Here is a 16,946-nt window from a genome sequence, read left to right as displayed (position 1 = left end):
TTAATGAACCTTTCATTAACATTAATGAACATTAACATTAAGGAACATTTCATTAACATTAACATTAATGAACATTTCATTAACATTAATGAACATTTCATTAACATTAATGAACATTAACATTAATGAACATTTCATTAACATTAATGAACATTTCATTAACATTAATGAACATTTCATTAACATTAAGGAACATTTAACTAACATTAAGGAACATTTAACTAACATTAAGGAACATTTCATTAACATTAATGAACATTTAACTAACATTAATGAACATTTAACTAACATTAAGGAACATTTCATTAACATTAAGGAACATTTAACTAACATTAAGGAACATTTCATTAACATTAAGGAACATTTCATTAACATTAAGGAACATTTCATTAACATTAAGGAACATTTCATTAACATTAAGGAACATTTCATTAATATTAATGAACATTTCATTAACATTAATGAACATTAACATTAATGAACATTTAACTAACATTAACATTAATGAACATTAATATTAATGAACATTAACATTAATGAACATTATGAATATTACATTTCTGTCTGTCTTTCAGGCTTTGTGAACTAAAGGTGCAGATATTATGACTAATAACTTACATTATAACTTTACAACATTCATAGTCTCGTCTGTGCACGTGTCTGTGCAAGTGTCTGATGTGCACGTGTCTGTGCACGTGCTCACACACACTTTTACACGTATACGGTTGTTTGAGGTCAAGCTGAATGACAGCCAGGATATGGGTCAGGGGTGTGTGTGTGTGTGTGTGTGCGTGCGTGCAGATCTACAAGCTCACAACACATCATGATGTGTTGTGAGCTTGCAGATCGGCTATTTTCCACACAAAAAAAATCTTGACATTCTTGAACAGTTTTAACAACACTAATCTTGTCTTGAAGGGGGGGTGTCCCTGGGGGGGGGGTCCTTGGGGGGGGGGTCCCTGTCACACTAATATGTACATTCTGTAACAAACAGCGTTGTTCTCTAGTTTCCCTCAGATGTGTGACTGACGTCACTCTCCTCACATCACTGACACATGTTGGCAGAGAGACATCCACTGGCTCTGCTCTCAATGGAGAGAGAGGGAGGGGGGGGGGGGGGGGGTCATAGTGCCCCCCCTCTACAAGACCCCCATATTTGATGAACTTATGCTGTGTGGATTAAAACAGGAGGGGGGGTCTTAAAATAAACTGTAAACCCACACTGATATCCCTGACCGTTCATCTCAGCATCAGACTAGAGAAAGTGCTCCTCGGAGCACAGGTCTCCACCAGGTCAGGTAGGTTATTGTGGCCTCCTGGTGGCGCTATAACAGGCCAATGTTTAAAGGGTGTCATTTGTTCCTCAACATAGTGTGAATGTGCAAAGTTTGACCGCAATCGGACGCTGCGTTCATGATTAGCGGAATTTTGTTCAAAACAAGACACTACTGCAACGTTTAGATGTCAATCTTAGCCAATGAGGATGGAATATGAAAAATCAAACACATCCGTCTTGATCACATGACTATAGAGATCATGTGATCACATGACTATAGAGATCATGTGATTGATTGATTGATTGATTGATGTACTTTATTTAGTAAGACATGAGAACAACAGTACATGGAAGTACAAATTCACAATACAAGGTCTACTAAACTGGAAGACTCATAAAAGCACTGAGCTTGTTTCAAATGAGTTCCCCATGCACACAAATCATGATGACATATAAGAGACAGACAGATATACACAACTACTATAGAATGTCATACAATCAGTTTACAGGTTACTGGTATGAAGAGTGAGAAATATGTACAAAAGGAGAAGGAGAGAGGGGGGGGGGGGTAGGGGGGTAGGTTAGGTTAGGACTTAGACAGGGGCCATTTTCCAATTGCAGCCTCCTGAAGGTGTATCTTTAGGGCTGTTTTGAAAGAGAGTAGGGTTTTACACTCCTTTACTCCTTTTGGTAGGGCGTTCCACATTTTTGATGAATAGCATGAGAACGAGTTACTTCCCTTTGTTGAGCCAAAAAAGGGTTGGACAAGGTTTGTGGAGCTTCCTCTGGTATTGATCACATGACTATAGAGATCATGTGATCACATGACTATAGAGATCATGTGATCACATGACTATAGAGATCATGTGTACCGATGTGCGTGAGATTTGGATAAAATGTGAAGGAGTAATATGAAAAAAAATGTTTTACATAAGTCGGCCTCCTGGTGGCGCTATAAAAGGCAATTTATTTATTTTTCTTGACCTCTCTAGGGAGTGTGCATACAAAGTTGTACACTGATCGGTGCAGTTATAGGTAAAAACACAAATTGGCCCGTTATAGCGCCACCATGAGGCTGATTTGAAAATGTTCAAGTGACATTTCTTCCTCTGCATAGTGGAAATATACGTGCAAAATTGTACGGAAAGTGCACGCTGTGTTCATGATTTGAGGCATTTTGTTGAAAACAAAGCACTCCTGCAAACTTTGGAAGCCATTTTTAGCCAATCAGGATGGAATATGAAAAATCTGAAAGACACGTTTGGTTTAATGACTTTAGAGATACTGTGTACCGATTTGCGAGATTTTGGGACAAAATCTGTAGGAGTACTGTCAACAAATATGTTTTGCACAAATCGGCCTCTCTCAGCTAAGGGGTCCCTGCTTCATCTCTCTGTCAGCTAAGGGGTCCCTGCTTCATCTCTCTGTCAGCTAAGGGGTCCCTGCTTCATCTCTCTCTCATTATATGTATTTGGCTGCGGACCCCCATCTCAAAATATGTTGTTCCAAAGATTTGAGGTACAAATGTTTGCTTTAAAAATATATATATATTCAAAGATTTGCACAAATCTTCATGATTAAAAAAACCCAGCAGATCTACAAGCTCATAGTACGTCACTTCGGCCACGCTGTGAGTTTGTAGATCTGCTATTTTTGAATATCTAAAGTATAAAATAATGGTTAAAATCTGAAATGACAGATATTTGAATTTCCGGTGGTTAGCAAACCCGACCCCAGGACCGCAGCTTGAGAACCACTGATGTGAAAGGGGTCATCAACACTGCAGTGGTTCTCAAAGGGGGGTTCGGGGACCCCTAGGGGTCCTTGAGGGGGTTCCAGGGGGTCCCCAGCAAACAACAATTAGTTAATATGCCATTAAAATCACTTTAAACCACTTTTACTCGTACGTAGGCCTACATCGGCTGTTTGAAAATAGCAGATCTACAAGCTCACAGCGGGGCGCGGTGCAATGCCATCGTGAGCTTGTAGATCTGCTATTTTCAAAAAGAAAATCTTTCAGTGGCGTGCACAGACATTGTGAGGGGCAGGTGCTCAAGTAAATTATACTTTTTTTTGTTTTACTTGGTCTGCTCTTTTTTCCCTCTACACCTATACCTCTTTGCCAAAAATAGCAGATCTACAAGCTCCCAACGCCTCGCAACGCGAGGCGTTGGGAGCTTGTAGATCTGCTATTTTTGTTCTCCTCAGAAAAGGGATGCTAGGTTTCGAGTGGTTATGGTAAAAAGAAAAATCATATCACATAAAGATTTGGCGGACCCCCTGTAGTAACTCTGAGGACCCCCTAGGGGTCCCGGACCCCCTGTTGAAGACCCCTGCTATAAAATGCCCTTTTTTTTTTCCAAAAGGGCACTTCTGGTCAAGAGGGCAAAGGGCAGGTGCTCTAGCACCACCTAGAGTCTATCTGTGCACGTCCCTGAAATCTTTGAATAAAAAAGGTGGAATATTTTGTAAACATTTTTGAACAGATCTTGTAAAAGGATCAACATGTTTTCAGATGGGGGTCCGTGGTCACAAACATGTTCATATTTGGGGGTCCTTAACGTGAATAAGTTAGAGAACGAGTGATCAACAAGACCTTTAGGAAATAGAACATCCTTTAAATCTTTTACTTCTCTAATAAATAAATCAAACATAAAATACATAAACAAACATTTGTGTTTGTTTATGAAAGAGAGAGAAAACTTCTGCTTGTTATTTCCTCACTCTTCTTCTGTGTGTGTGTGTGTGTGTGTGTGTGTGTGTGTGTGTGTGTGTGCGTGCGTGCGTGCGTGCGTGTGTGTGTGTGTGTCACGCCCTTGTTTGACTCAAATGTTTAGCAACTTTTTTTTCTCCACTAAAGCTACACGTAATGTCTGTCTTCACCCCCATGTATGAAACAGCAGATCTACAAGCTCACAACACGGTGCAATGCTACGTGTGGTGAGCTTGTAGATCTGCTGTTTTCCCCCCAAAAAAAGAAATGACATACAGTAAGTAGTATGTTGTGAAATGGGATATTCTGCATAACGAGTACTTTTACTTTTGGTACTTTAGGGAAACATGTAAAACTGGTATCAGTAAAGTAAAGTATCTCACTGTTACTGATGTCAGAGATGAAAAGTATAGAGTATAGAGTATTAAGTATAAAGTATTAAGTATTAAGTATAAAGTAATAAAGTTTATCTCACAGTTGATGTCAGAGATAAACACAGCCAGGATAGTACAGTATAGAGTAATAAAGTAAAGTAATAGAGTAACTTACAGTTCCTGATATCAGAGATAAACACAGCCAGGCCTCTCATTCCGTCTCCTTTAGACACAGCTGGCATGTTTATGAATAATGTAATCTATGTAATCTGTAATGTAATCCGTAATAGAGTATAATAAAAGGTGTGTAATGTGTTATTAAACACAACAACACACTGTAGTGTTGTTGTGCTAACTGTAGCTACAAGCTAACTGTAGCTCTGCCTCTGTGTGTGTGTGTGTGTGTGTGTGTGTGTGTGTGTGTGTGTGTGTGTGTGTGTGTGTGTGTGTGTGTGTGCGCGTGTGTCTGGGGCGTTGGACGTCAGTTAGCTAATCCTCTCTACCGAAAAAACTACAACTTCCTGCTAAAGAACTACATTTTCCTGCTAAAGAACTACAAATTCTTCTTCTTCTTCTTCTTCTTCTTCTTCTTCTTCTTCTTCTTCTTCTTCTTCTTCTTCTTCTTCTTCTTCTTCTTCTTCTTCTTCTTCTTCTTCTTCTTCTTCTTCTGCTGCTAACGGTTGTCAGTCTAGGCGGGAGGTGGAAGCTGGTGAATGAAGCACGTTGCTGACCTCTACCGTTCGTTTGGGGGAATTACATGATTATTTAAATTGAACGTCGTAGCTACTAGGCCAGTGGTTCTCAACATGTGGGTCGAGACCCCCAGGGGGTTCCCCACATGATTTTGGGGGGGGGGGGGGGGGGGGGGGGGGGGGTCCCCACATGATTTTGGTGGGGTCCCCAGATGATTTTGGGGGGTCCCCAGATGATAGTGAAATGACAATTTAAGGACTTTTAAGACATTTTTAATCTTTAAAATGTTTAACCTGAAAAAAAAGACAACAAAAACAACAAAAGTAATCAATAAACGAGTATAAAACATTGGCCAAATTGTCAAATAATATAAGAAAGAGACAAACATTGTGATAGCCGATCTACAAGCTCACAACGCCTCGCATCGCGAGAGATCTGCTATTTTCACAATATTCATCTGTGGAACGGAGTCAATCAAAACAGTTCAAATAGGATTATTTTGGGGGTCGCGGCCTGAAGAATCACTGCTACAGGCCACTAGTAGTTTTCAGTAGGAATGACAGACAGACAGACAGACAGACAGACAGACAGACAGACAGACAGACAGACAGTCTCTTTGGTAACAACAACAACACAGCAGTTGTTGAACAAAGAGAACTTCTCATCTCATGACTAACTGTAAATCATCTAAAAAAAAGAACTTCTCCTGAATCCTGACAACAGAGAGAAAAAGGCACTGAGATCTCAGTCATATATTTATTATGTTTATCATCCATGAATCTGCATAAAGTGTTGTCATCAGTATGTGTGTGTGTCTGCTCAGTGATGCTGAAGAAAGGGAACAAAGAAAGACAGACAAACCCAGCTGAACAGTGTTCTTTGAATTGAGACACACTTTAATGGTGATGAATCTCACTTGCAGTACTGACTTTGTCCACAGGAGGGCGACACAGACCGCAGAATGAGAACACACAGCGAGTCAGACACAGCTTCCACTATAAATAAACACTGTGTTGTTGACATACACATTGTGTAGAGTTTGTAAATAAACTCTGTAACTGTGTTGTTGACATACACATTGTGTAGAGTTTGTAAATAAACACTGTAACTGTGTTGTTGACATACACATTGTGTAGAGTTTGTAAATAAACACTGTAACTGTGTTGTTGACATACACATTGTGTAGAGTTTGTAAATAAATAAAAGAGTTGTTGATGTGTTTTTATCTGTTTAGAACATTTACATTACATTATAAGTGGAGTTGATTAAATATGTGTCAGAATGAGTGACGAGTATAGGAGCCAAAACCACAAAGTGAGACAGGTCTGTCTGTCTGTCTGTCTGTCTGTCTGTCTGTAGCCTCGTCTATCGTTCTCTCTCTCTCGCTCGCTCTCTCTCTCTTTCTCTCTCTCTCTCTCTCTCTCCCTATCTAACACGTTCTCTTGCTCGCTCGCTCGCTCGCTCGCTCGCTCTCTCTCTCTCTCTCTCTCTCTCTCTCTCTCTCTCTCTCTCTCTCTCTCTCTCTCTCTCTCTCCTAAACTCGTTCTCTTGCTCGCTCGCTCGCTCGCTCGCTCGCTCTCTCTCTCTCTCTCTCTCTCTCTCTCTCTCTCTCTCTCTCTCTCTCTCTCTCTCCTCTCTCTCTCTCTCTCTCTTTCTCTCTCCCTATCTAACTCGTTCTCTTGCTCGCTTTCTCTCTCTATCGCTTTCTCTCTCTCTCTCTCTCTCTCTCTCTCTCTCTCTCTCTCTCTCTCTCTCTCTCTCTCTCTCTCCCCCTATCTAACTCGTTCTCTTGCTCGCTCTCTCTCTCTCTCCCCCTCCCTCGCCCCTATCTAACTCGTTATCTCTCTCTCTCTCTCTCTCTCTCTCTCTCTCTCTCTCTCTCTCTCTCTCTCTCTCTCTCTCTCTCTCTCTCTCTCTCTCTCTCTCTCTCTCTCTCTCTCTCTCTCTCTCTCTCTCTCGCTCCACCTTTAGTTGTAAACCAGGAAATGATGTTGTCAGGGAAACATGGCAGCGTTTCAACCATAGAGTTAAAAATAACTTTATTATAAGTTTATAATAAATAATACATTATATCCAGTCTTTTCTTTAAAGCACTAAATGTGAAGCTTTATAAACAACACGACATCCAACAACTTACACAAAACTACACACTGTTTGACCAGGTAAGACTTTTAACACAAAACTATTGTTTATAAAACAACTGTAACAATATAAATGTTTATAACGATCTGCATGCTCACAACACATGTTGGGATGTGAGCTTGTAGATCGACTATGTTCTGTGAAGAGATTTGGTGTAGAGGGGGTAAAGGGTGGACCTCCTAGTACATAGCCCGAGCTGTAGTATACAACCCGCGTAGACTTATTTATGATTCTGACGTTTTCAATCTACGAGAGTTGTAGGGTTCAGCCCCCATGGAGACCTGGATTTTCTGCACTATGGCCCGCAAAGTACTCCAAACGTGTATAAAATTGAAAATAAAGGTGCTTACCCCAAAGCCCCAAATGTTAACTACTTCTACGGGGTAGTAGTTTAATGTAATAATCCATATCTTACAATAAAGAAGTGTTTTAATGCCGGCTGTGGCCGAACGCCATTTCTTCACCCTCGTTTACTTCCTGTTTACATTTAGTGTAATTCCGGGTTTCACCGGATGCGCCCCCTCACTACCGTCACTACCGCCCATTGGGAACTTCCGACAGAATCGGCCACAGACGGCATTAAAACACTTCTTTATTGAAAGATATGGATTATTACATTAAACTACTACCCCTTAGAAGTAGTTAACATTGGGGGCTTTGAGCTAAGCACCTTTATTTTCAATTTGTACACGTTTGGAGTACTTTGCGGGGCATAGACCAATTATTTGTTTACTAACATTGAGCCTGGACGCACAGGTGATTTTTTCACGCAATCAATTCCCAACCTGTTTCGGGGTGCACTGGTTTCAGCACACCCCAACCCCCTCTTGTGTGTGTTGGCTAGTGAGACGCGTCCTAACGAGACCTGATATAATGGGTTTCGTTGCGCGCATACTGGCTGCACGCAGCCAGTATGACGTCGTCTGTTAAGGGGTCTATAGTGCAGAAAGTCCAGGTCTCCATGGGGCGTGAACCCTACAACTCTCGTAGATTGAAAACGTCAGAATCATAAATACGTCTACTTGTAGCAGCCACTTCCACGTAGCGCGCGCGCGCGCGCACACACACACACACACACACACACACACACACAGACAGACAGACAGACAGACAGACAGACAGACAGACAGACAGACAGACAGACAGACAGACAGACAGACAGACAGACAGACAGACAGACAGACAGACAATGACTTATTTTCTATCAATTGCACACCCCATGAAGCCTTGAATTCATGGATTTATTTTTTGTTTTTGTGGCATTCCTAAACCAATGATTTGATGACCGGGTGTGTATCCGGTAGGAGACACAAATAATCTACTTTGTGTCTCCTACCGGATACATTAGCCGGTAGGAGACGGGAATCAAATTATTGGCTTAGGAATGCAACAAATGAAAAAATAAATCCATGGATTCAAGGCTTCATGGGGTGTGCAATTGATAGAAAATAAGTCATTTTTTGGGTGAACTACTCCTGTAAGCTCTACAGCAGTGATAATAGCAGATCTACAAGCTCACAGCACTCTGTATTGTGAGTTATTTTCACTATTTTGAAACAGAAACACATGTTGACTATTTGGTGTTACCTTATGCAGGCTGTATAAGGTATGTAGTGTTGAGTGAATAAGGTGTTACCTTATGCAGGCTGTATAATGTGTGTAGTGTTGAGTGAATAAGGTGTTACCTTATGCAGGCTGTATAATGTGTGTAGTGTTGAGTGAATAAGGTGTTACCTTATGCAGGCTGTATGATGTGTGTAGTGTTGAGTGAATAAGGTGTTACCTTATGCAGGCTGTATGATGTGTGTAGTGTTGAGTGAACAAGGTGTTACCTTATGCAGGCTGTATGATGTGTGTAGTGTTGAGTGAATACGGTGTTACCTTATGCAGGCTGTATGATGTGTGTAGTGTTGAGTGAATAAGGCGTTACCTTATGCAGGCTGTATGATGTGTGTAGTGTTGAGTGAATAAGGCGTTACCTTATGCAGGCTGTATGATGTGTGTAGTGTTGAGTGAATAAGGCGTTACCTTATGCAGGCTGTATGATGTGTGTAGTGTTGAGTGAATAAGGCTACCTTATGCAGGCTGTATGATGTGTGTAGTGTTGAGTGAATGGAGACCTGGATTTTCTGCACTATGGCCCGCAAAGTACTCCAAACGTGTATAAAATTGAAAATAAAGGTGCTTTCCCCAAAGCCCCAAATGTTAACTACTTCTACGGGGTAGTAGTGTAATGTAATAATCCAGATCTTTCAATAAAGAAGTGTTTTAATGCCGGCTGTGGCCGAACGCCATTTTTTCACCCTCGTTTACTTCTTGTTTACATTTAGTGTAATTCCGGGTTTCACCGGATGCGCCCCCTCACTACCGTCACTACCGCCCATTGGTAACTTCCGACAGAATCGGCCACAGATGGCATTAAAACACTTCTTTATTGAAAGATATGGATTATTACATTAAACTACTACCCCGTAGAAGTAGTTTACATTTGGGGCTTTGGGGTAAGCACCTTTATTTTCAATTTGTACACGTTTGGAGTACTTTGTGGGCCATAGTGCAGAAAGTCCAGGTCTCCATGGGGCGTGAACCCTACAACTCTCTTAGATTGAAAACGTCAGAATCATAAATACGTCTACTTGTAGCAGCCACTTCCACGTAGCACGCACGCACGCACACACACACACACACACACACACACACACACACACACACAGACAGACAGACAGACAGACAGACAGACAGACAGACAGACAGACAGACAGACAGACAGACAGACAGACAGACAGACAGACAGACAGACAGACAGACAGACAGACAGACAGACAGACACACACACACACACACACACACACAGACAGACAGACAGACAGACAGACAGACAGACAGACAGACAGACAGACAGACAGACAGACAGACAGACAGACAGACAGACAGACAGACAGACAGACAGACAGACAGACAGACAGACAGACCACTTAAGCTCTACAGCAGTGATAATAGCAGATCTACAAGCTCACAGCACTCTGTATTGTGAGCTATTTCCACTTTTTTGAAACAGAAACACATGTTGACTATTTTGTGTTACCTTATGCAGGCTGTATAATGTGTGTAGTGTTGAGTGAATAAGGTGTTACCTTATGCAGGCTGTATAATGTGTGTAGTGTTGAGTGAATAAGGTGTTACCTTATGCAGGCTGTATAATGTGTGTAGTGTTGAGTGAATAAGGTGTTACCTTATGCAGGCTGTATAATGTATGTAGTGTTGAGTGAATAAGGCGTTACCTTATACAGGCTGTATAATGTGTGTAGTGTTGAGTGAATAAGGCGTTACCTTATGCAGGCTGTATAATGTGTGTAGTGTTGAGTGAATAAGGTGTTACCTTATGCAGGCTGTATAATGTGTGTAGTGTTGAGTGAATAAGGTGTTACCTTATGCAGGCTGTATGATGTGTGTAGTGTTGGGTGAATAAGGTTACCTTATGCAGGCTGTATAATGTATGTATTGAGTGAATAAGGAGTTACCTTATGCAGGCTGTATAATGTATGTAGTGTTGAATGAATAAGGTTACCTAATGCAGGCTGTATAATGTATGTATTGAGTGAATAAGGAGTTCCCTTATGCAGGTCGTATAATGTATGTCGTGTTGACTTAATAAGGGAGTTACCTTATGCAGGCTGTATAATGTGTGTAGTGTTGAGTGAATAATGGAGTTACCTTATGCAGGCTGTAAAATGTGTGTACTGTTGAGTGAATAAGGGAATAAGGGAGTTACCTTATGCAGGCTCTATAACATGTTTGCAACTTTAGAATAACATCCCAATAACCCTTTATACTTTGTTGACCGGGGTCCCCCAGGGCTCTATCCTTGACCCCTCTTCATCTCTTTGTTGCAAACAGCAGATCTACAAGCTCACCACATCGCAACGTCATGCATTGTGAGCTTGTAGATCTGCTATTTTCCCAGAATGTTTTCCATTTAGTTTTTTTAGTTTTTTTTGCCAAATGTTCACCTATTATAACATGTCCAGAATAATAGTGAGGCTAGGGTTCAAGAGGTTACTCTTTGACGTTAAGCTTGTTGTTACAATGTGTTATAGCCCAGGGTGTAGTGGCACCCTAGGGTGCCGTGACACAAGTCCAGGGGTGTCCCAGAATACTTTGATAACATTTTGAATTGATCAAAATCACTTCAGCTTAACCACTTAGACCAGGGGTGTCAAACTTGAATTTTCGGGGCCGCATGCAACCCTTAAAGGGTATTACTGCGGCCCCAAACATGAATGAGTAAGGTTAGCTTTAGAGTGACATAGTTTTACTGAGGTTACGTTTAGGAATAAGGTTAGGTTTAGACATAGTTTTACTGAGGTTAAGGTTAGGAATAAGGTTAGGTTTAGACATAGTTTTACTGAGTAAGGTTAGTAATAAGGTTAGGTTTAGACATAGTTTTACTGAGGTTAAGGTTAGGAATAAGGTTAGGTTTAGACATAGTTTTACTGAGGTTAAGGTTAGGAATAAGGTTAGGTTTAGACATAGTTTTACTGAGTAAGGTTAGTAATAAGGTTAGGTTTAGACATAGTTTTACTGAGGTTAAGGTTAGGAATAAGGTTAGGTTTAGACATAGTTTTAATGAGGTTAAGGTTAGGAATAAGGTTAGGTTTAGACATAGTTTTACTGAGTAAGGTTAGTAATAAGGTTAGGTTTAGACATAGTTTTACTGAGGTTAAGGTTAGGAATAAGGTTAGGTTTAGACATAGTTTTACTGAGGTTAAGGTTAGGAATAAGGTTAGGTTTAGACATAGTTTTACTGAGGTTAAGTTTAGGAATAAGGTTAGGTTTAGACATAGTTTTACTGATGTTAAGGTTAGGAATAAGGTTAGGTTTAGACATAGTTTTACTGAGGTTAAGTTTAGGAATAAGGTTAGGTTGAGACATAGTTTTACTGAGGTTAAAGTTAGGAATAAGGGTAGGTTTAGACATAGTTTTACTGAGGTTAAGGTTAGGAATAAGGTTAGGTTTAGACATAGTTTTACTGAGGTTAAGGTTAGGAATAAAGTTAGGTTTAGACATAGTTTTACTGAGGTTGAGGTTTGGAATAAGGTTAGGTTTAGACATAGTTTTACTGAGGTTACATTTAGGAATAAGGTTAGGTTTAGACATAGTTTTACTGAGGTTAAGGTTAGGAATAAGGTTAGGTTTAGACATAGTTTTACTGAGGTTGAGGTTTGGAATAAGGTTAGGTTTAGACATAGTTTTACTGAGGTTAAGTTTAGGAATAAGGTTAGGTTTAGACATAGTTTTACTGAGGTTAAGTTTAGGAATAAGGTTAGGTTGAGACATAGTTTTACTGAGGTTAAAGTTAGGAATAAGGTTAGGTTTAGACATAGTTTTACTGAGGTTAAGGTTAGGAATAAGGTTAGGTTTAGACATAGTTTTACTGAGGTTAAGTTTAGGAATAAGGTTAGGTTTAGACATAGTTTTACTGAGGTTAAGTTTAGGAATAAGGTTAGGTTTAGACATAGTTTTACTGAGGTTAAGGTTAGGAATAAGGTTAGGTTTAGACATAGTTCTACTGAGTAAGGTTAGTAATAAGGTTAGGTTTAGACATAGTTTTACTGAGGTTAAGGTTAGGAATAAGGTTAGGTTTAGACATAGTTTTACTGAGTAAGGTTAGTAATAAGGTTAGGTTTAGACATAGTTTTACTGAGGTTAAGGTTCGGAATAAGGTTAGGTTTAGACATAGTTTTACTGAGGTTAAGGTTAGGCATAAGGTTAGGTTTAGACATAGTTTTACTGAGGTTAAGGTTTAGGAATAAGGTTAGGTTTAGACATAGTTTTACTGATGTTAAGGTTAGGAATAAGGTTAGGTTTAGACATAGTTTTACTGAGGTTAAGTTTAGGAATAAGGTTAGGTTGAGACATAGTTTTACTGAGGTTAAAGTTAGGAATAAGGTTAGGTTTAGACATAGTTTTACTGAGGTTAAGGTTAGGAATAAGGTTAGGTTTAGACATAGTTTTACTGAGGTTAAGGTTAGGAATAAAGTTAGGTTTAGACATAGTTTTATTGATGTTAAAGGACAACTTTGTTTTTTTACAACCAAGGTTTATATTTTAGCTTGTAATTAAAGTAAATAAATGATGAGTGTAATTTTTTTTTCTTTTACTGCTTTCTATAGTTTTAGCATTTTTTGCGATATTTTTTACAGTGGGTGGGGGCATTCTGTCCGGTGGCTAAATATGCCTTTTTTACACAATAAAAAAGGTCCGGCTGTCTGTGATGGCCAGATTTGAGTTATTGGGGGCTAGAAGAGCTACTGTAAATAATAATAAAGAAAACGCTGGGTTGTTGTGTTAAAAAAATACATATTTAGCCACCGGACAGAATGCCCCCGCCCACTGTGAAAACACTGTAAAAAAGATTGTGAAAATTGCTAAAACTATAGAAAGCAGTAAATGTAAAATTTTTAACACTCATCTTTTATTTACTTTAATTACAATCTAAAACATAAACATTGGTTGTAAAAAAACAAAGTTGTCCTTTAAGGTTAGGAATAAGGTTAGGTTTAGACATAGTTTTACTGAGGTTACATTTAGGAATAAGGTTAGGTTTAGACATAGTTTTACTGAGGTTAAGGTTAGGAATAAGGTTAGGTTGAGACATAGTTTTACTGAGGTTAAGGTTAGGAATAAGGTTAGGTTTAGACATAGTTTTACTGAGGTTAAGGTTAGGAATAAGGTTAGGTTTAGACATAGTTTTACTGAGGTTAAGGTTAGGAATAAGGTTAGGTTTAGACATGAGCATACACACACACACACACACACACACACACACACACACACACACACACACACACACACACACACACACATCACAACAGGAAGTGATCTTATAGCAGCAGGAAGAACAGAGTTGTAACTTTACTTTGACGTGTGAAACAACTACACACTACTACACACAACAACCTCTGACTTGATGAGCTCATCTTACCAGGTAAGAATGATACTGTGTCATAAACTATATCACACCGTTCACAGCTGATCTACAATCTCATTTACACATGCTGTGAGCTTGTAGATCTGCTATTTTTGGTGTAGAGGGGAAAAAGGAGTGGACCTAGTACATAGCCCTGGGGAGTGCCTCCAACAGTTGTTCAGATTAAACGACAAGTTTTACATCTGAGATCATTGTGACAGTTTTCTTCTTTCCTCTTTCTCTTTTATCGTCTGTCTGTCTGCCTGCCTGCCTGCCTGCCTGCCTGCCTGTCTGTCTGTCTGTCTCTCTTCCTCTTTCTTGCAGCAGCCACATCCCTCATGCCAGTGAGAGAGAGACACACACACACACACACACACACACACACACACACACACACACACACACACACACACACACACACACACACACACACACACACACACACACACACACACACATGTTGACATAATGATGAGCTGTGTTGTAGCATACAGTACGTTGGCATCACGGCTCCCAGAAATGTGTGTGTGACATGATTTGTTTATATATGTGTTTCTTGCCTCCCTACACTGGCTCCCTGTTTGTTACAGGATTCAGTTTAAGACTTTAATGTTAGTCTTTAAATGGTTTGGTACCATTATAATATACATATCAGAGCTTTATACCTCCCAATAACGCTACGAGGGTCTTGAGGTCCACTGACCAGTCACTCCTTAAGGTCTAGTGACTGACCAGTCACTCCTTAAGGTCTACTGACTGACCAGTCACTCCTTAAGATCTACTGACTGACCAGTCACTCCTTAAGGTCTAGTGACTGACCAGTCACTCCTTAAGGTCTACTGACTGACCAGTCACTCCTTAAGGTCTAGTGACTGACCAGTCACTCCTTAAGGTCTACTGACTGACCAGTCACTCCTTAAGGTCTACTGACTGACCAGTCACTCCTTAAGGTCTAGTGACTGACCAGTCACTCCTTAAGGTCTACTGACTGACCAGTCACTCCTTAAGGTCTAGTGACTGACCAGTCACTCCTTAAGGTCTACTGACTGACCAGTCACTCCTTAAGGTCTAGTGACTAACCAGTCACTCCTTAAGGTCTACTGACTGACCAGTCACTCTTTAAGGTCTAGTGACTGACCAGTCACTCCTTAAGGTCTACTGACTAACCAGTCACTCCTTAAGGTCTACTGACTGACCAGTCACTCCTTAAGGTCTACTGACTGACCAGTCACTCCTTAAGGTCTAGTGACTAACCAGTCACTCCTTAAGGTCTACTGACTGACCAGTCACTCTTTAAGGTCTAGTGACTGACCAGTCACTCCTTAAGGTCTACTGACTAACCAGTCACTCCTTAAGGTCTCAGCAACAAAGCTGAAGTCCCGGGGAGATAGATCATTTTCCTTCATAGCGCCCACACTGTGGAAGGAGCTTCCACCCCATGTTAGAGCGTCTCAAACCCTGCCTGTGTTTAAATCACGTTTGAAAACTCACTTGTTCTCCTTGGAGTTTGAACATTCAGATTGAGAAGCTGCTGTTTCCTCTACAGGCATTGTGTCAAATGTTGTCCTGTTTATTGTGTGTTGTTTCTGCTCTTGTTTATTTTAGTATTGTGTTACTGAGTGTTACAGCACTTTGGTTCAACACTGTTGTTTTAAATGTGCTCTATAAATAAAGTGGATTGGATATATAACAACATATGGATCCTTGTTGCTGGTAGGTTGTCTTGTTTGTAGTGAACACAGCAGTGACATACTTTGAGCACGAGTCCTGTATGTGTGCATTCTGTGCATTCTGTGCATTCTGTGCATTCTGTGCACGTGTGTATGTGTGTGTATGTGTGCATCACTGTGCAGAATGCCTTGGCTGTAGGGTTGACACATGCACAGTAAGGCTGTCATCTACTGGGCAAAATCTCAGTTTTGATCAAAGTATAAAAAAGAAAATATGAAAGTTTAAATCATGAAAAGGTAGTTTATTGAATGTCACAATGCATGCATTATATCTGTGTGAAGTTTAGAGACAATTTCACTACTGGTGTGTCATGAGTATAAGATGATATGGTGAGGGAGGGTATGGTGGTGTAATGAGGTGTATGGGGTGAGAGGGAGGTATGGTGGGGGGGGGTATGGGGTGAGAGGGAGGTATGGGGTGAGAGGGAGGTATGGGGGGGGTATGGTGGTGTATGGGGTGAGAGGGAGGTATGGGGGGGTTATGGTGGTGTATGGGGTGAGAGGGAGGTATGGGGGGGGGGTTCAGTGTTCTGGTTGCATTGTAATGTTCAGCTCTGTTGAAAACTCTAAATCAGTGTTTCTCAAACATGTTCATATCAAGGACCCCCACATTGACATGTATGTGGCTACAGACCCCCCATCTGAACATACTCATAGGAGAAGATTTGTATTCAATAATAATAATAAAAAAAGTCTAATTATTCCATATTTTTTAAAAGAAATTCAAGATTTATCAAAATGTTTTGAAAATAGCCGATCTACAAGCTCAAAACAGGTCACGATGTGACACGTTGCGAGATTGTAGATCGGCTATTTTCGAATACCCAAAGTATAAAATAGTGTTTTAAGTACTTGAACTATTCCTCATTTTGCTGGGGACACCCTGGAACCCCATCAAGGACCCCTTGAGAACCACTGCTCTCAAGATGACAATTATTTAAAAAAACATGAATGATACAATTATTATAGTATTAAATCCTATAATATACAACTGTAGAATTGAAGAAAACAGAAGAAACAATTAATTTTGCTCCTCACGTTCTAGACT

At 40.2% G+C, this 16,946-nt stretch overlaps 2 protein-coding genes across 3 annotated transcripts in view; one reads left to right on the top strand and one right to left on the bottom strand.

The window, feature by feature from the left end:
* The window catches only part of LOC311053789 (AP-2 complex subunit alpha-2), a 50,661-nt gene extending 45,877 nt beyond the window's left edge, over nucleotides 1-4,784 (bottom strand). Inside the window, exon 1 of the mRNA XM_084069474.1 lies at nucleotides 4,539-4,784. Coding sequence (XP_083925600.1) covers nucleotides 4,539-4,605 — 67 coding nt within the window. The 5' untranslated portion in view covers nucleotides 4,606-4,784. The remainder of the gene's footprint in view (nucleotides 1-4,538) is intronic.
* Nucleotides 4,785-7,093: 2,309 nt separating this feature from the next.
* The window catches only part of LOC311049421 (NACHT, LRR and PYD domains-containing protein 3-like), a 78,181-nt gene continuing 68,328 nt past the window's right edge, over nucleotides 7,094-16,946 (top strand). For both annotated transcript variants that reach the window (XM_084062994.1, XM_084062993.1), the window contains exon 1: nucleotides 7,094-7,218. The gene's annotated coding sequence lies outside the window, so the exon portion shown is untranslated. The remainder of the gene's footprint in view (nucleotides 7,219-16,946) is intronic.

This window comes from Gymnoscopelus microlampas (genome assembly GCF_963454915.1).
Source record: "Gymnoscopelus microlampas genome assembly, chromosome: 1".
Taxonomy (NCBI): Eukaryota; Metazoa; Chordata; class Actinopteri; order Myctophiformes; family Myctophidae; genus Gymnoscopelus; species Gymnoscopelus microlampas.
This window is presented reverse-complemented; position numbering and strand designations above follow the sequence as displayed.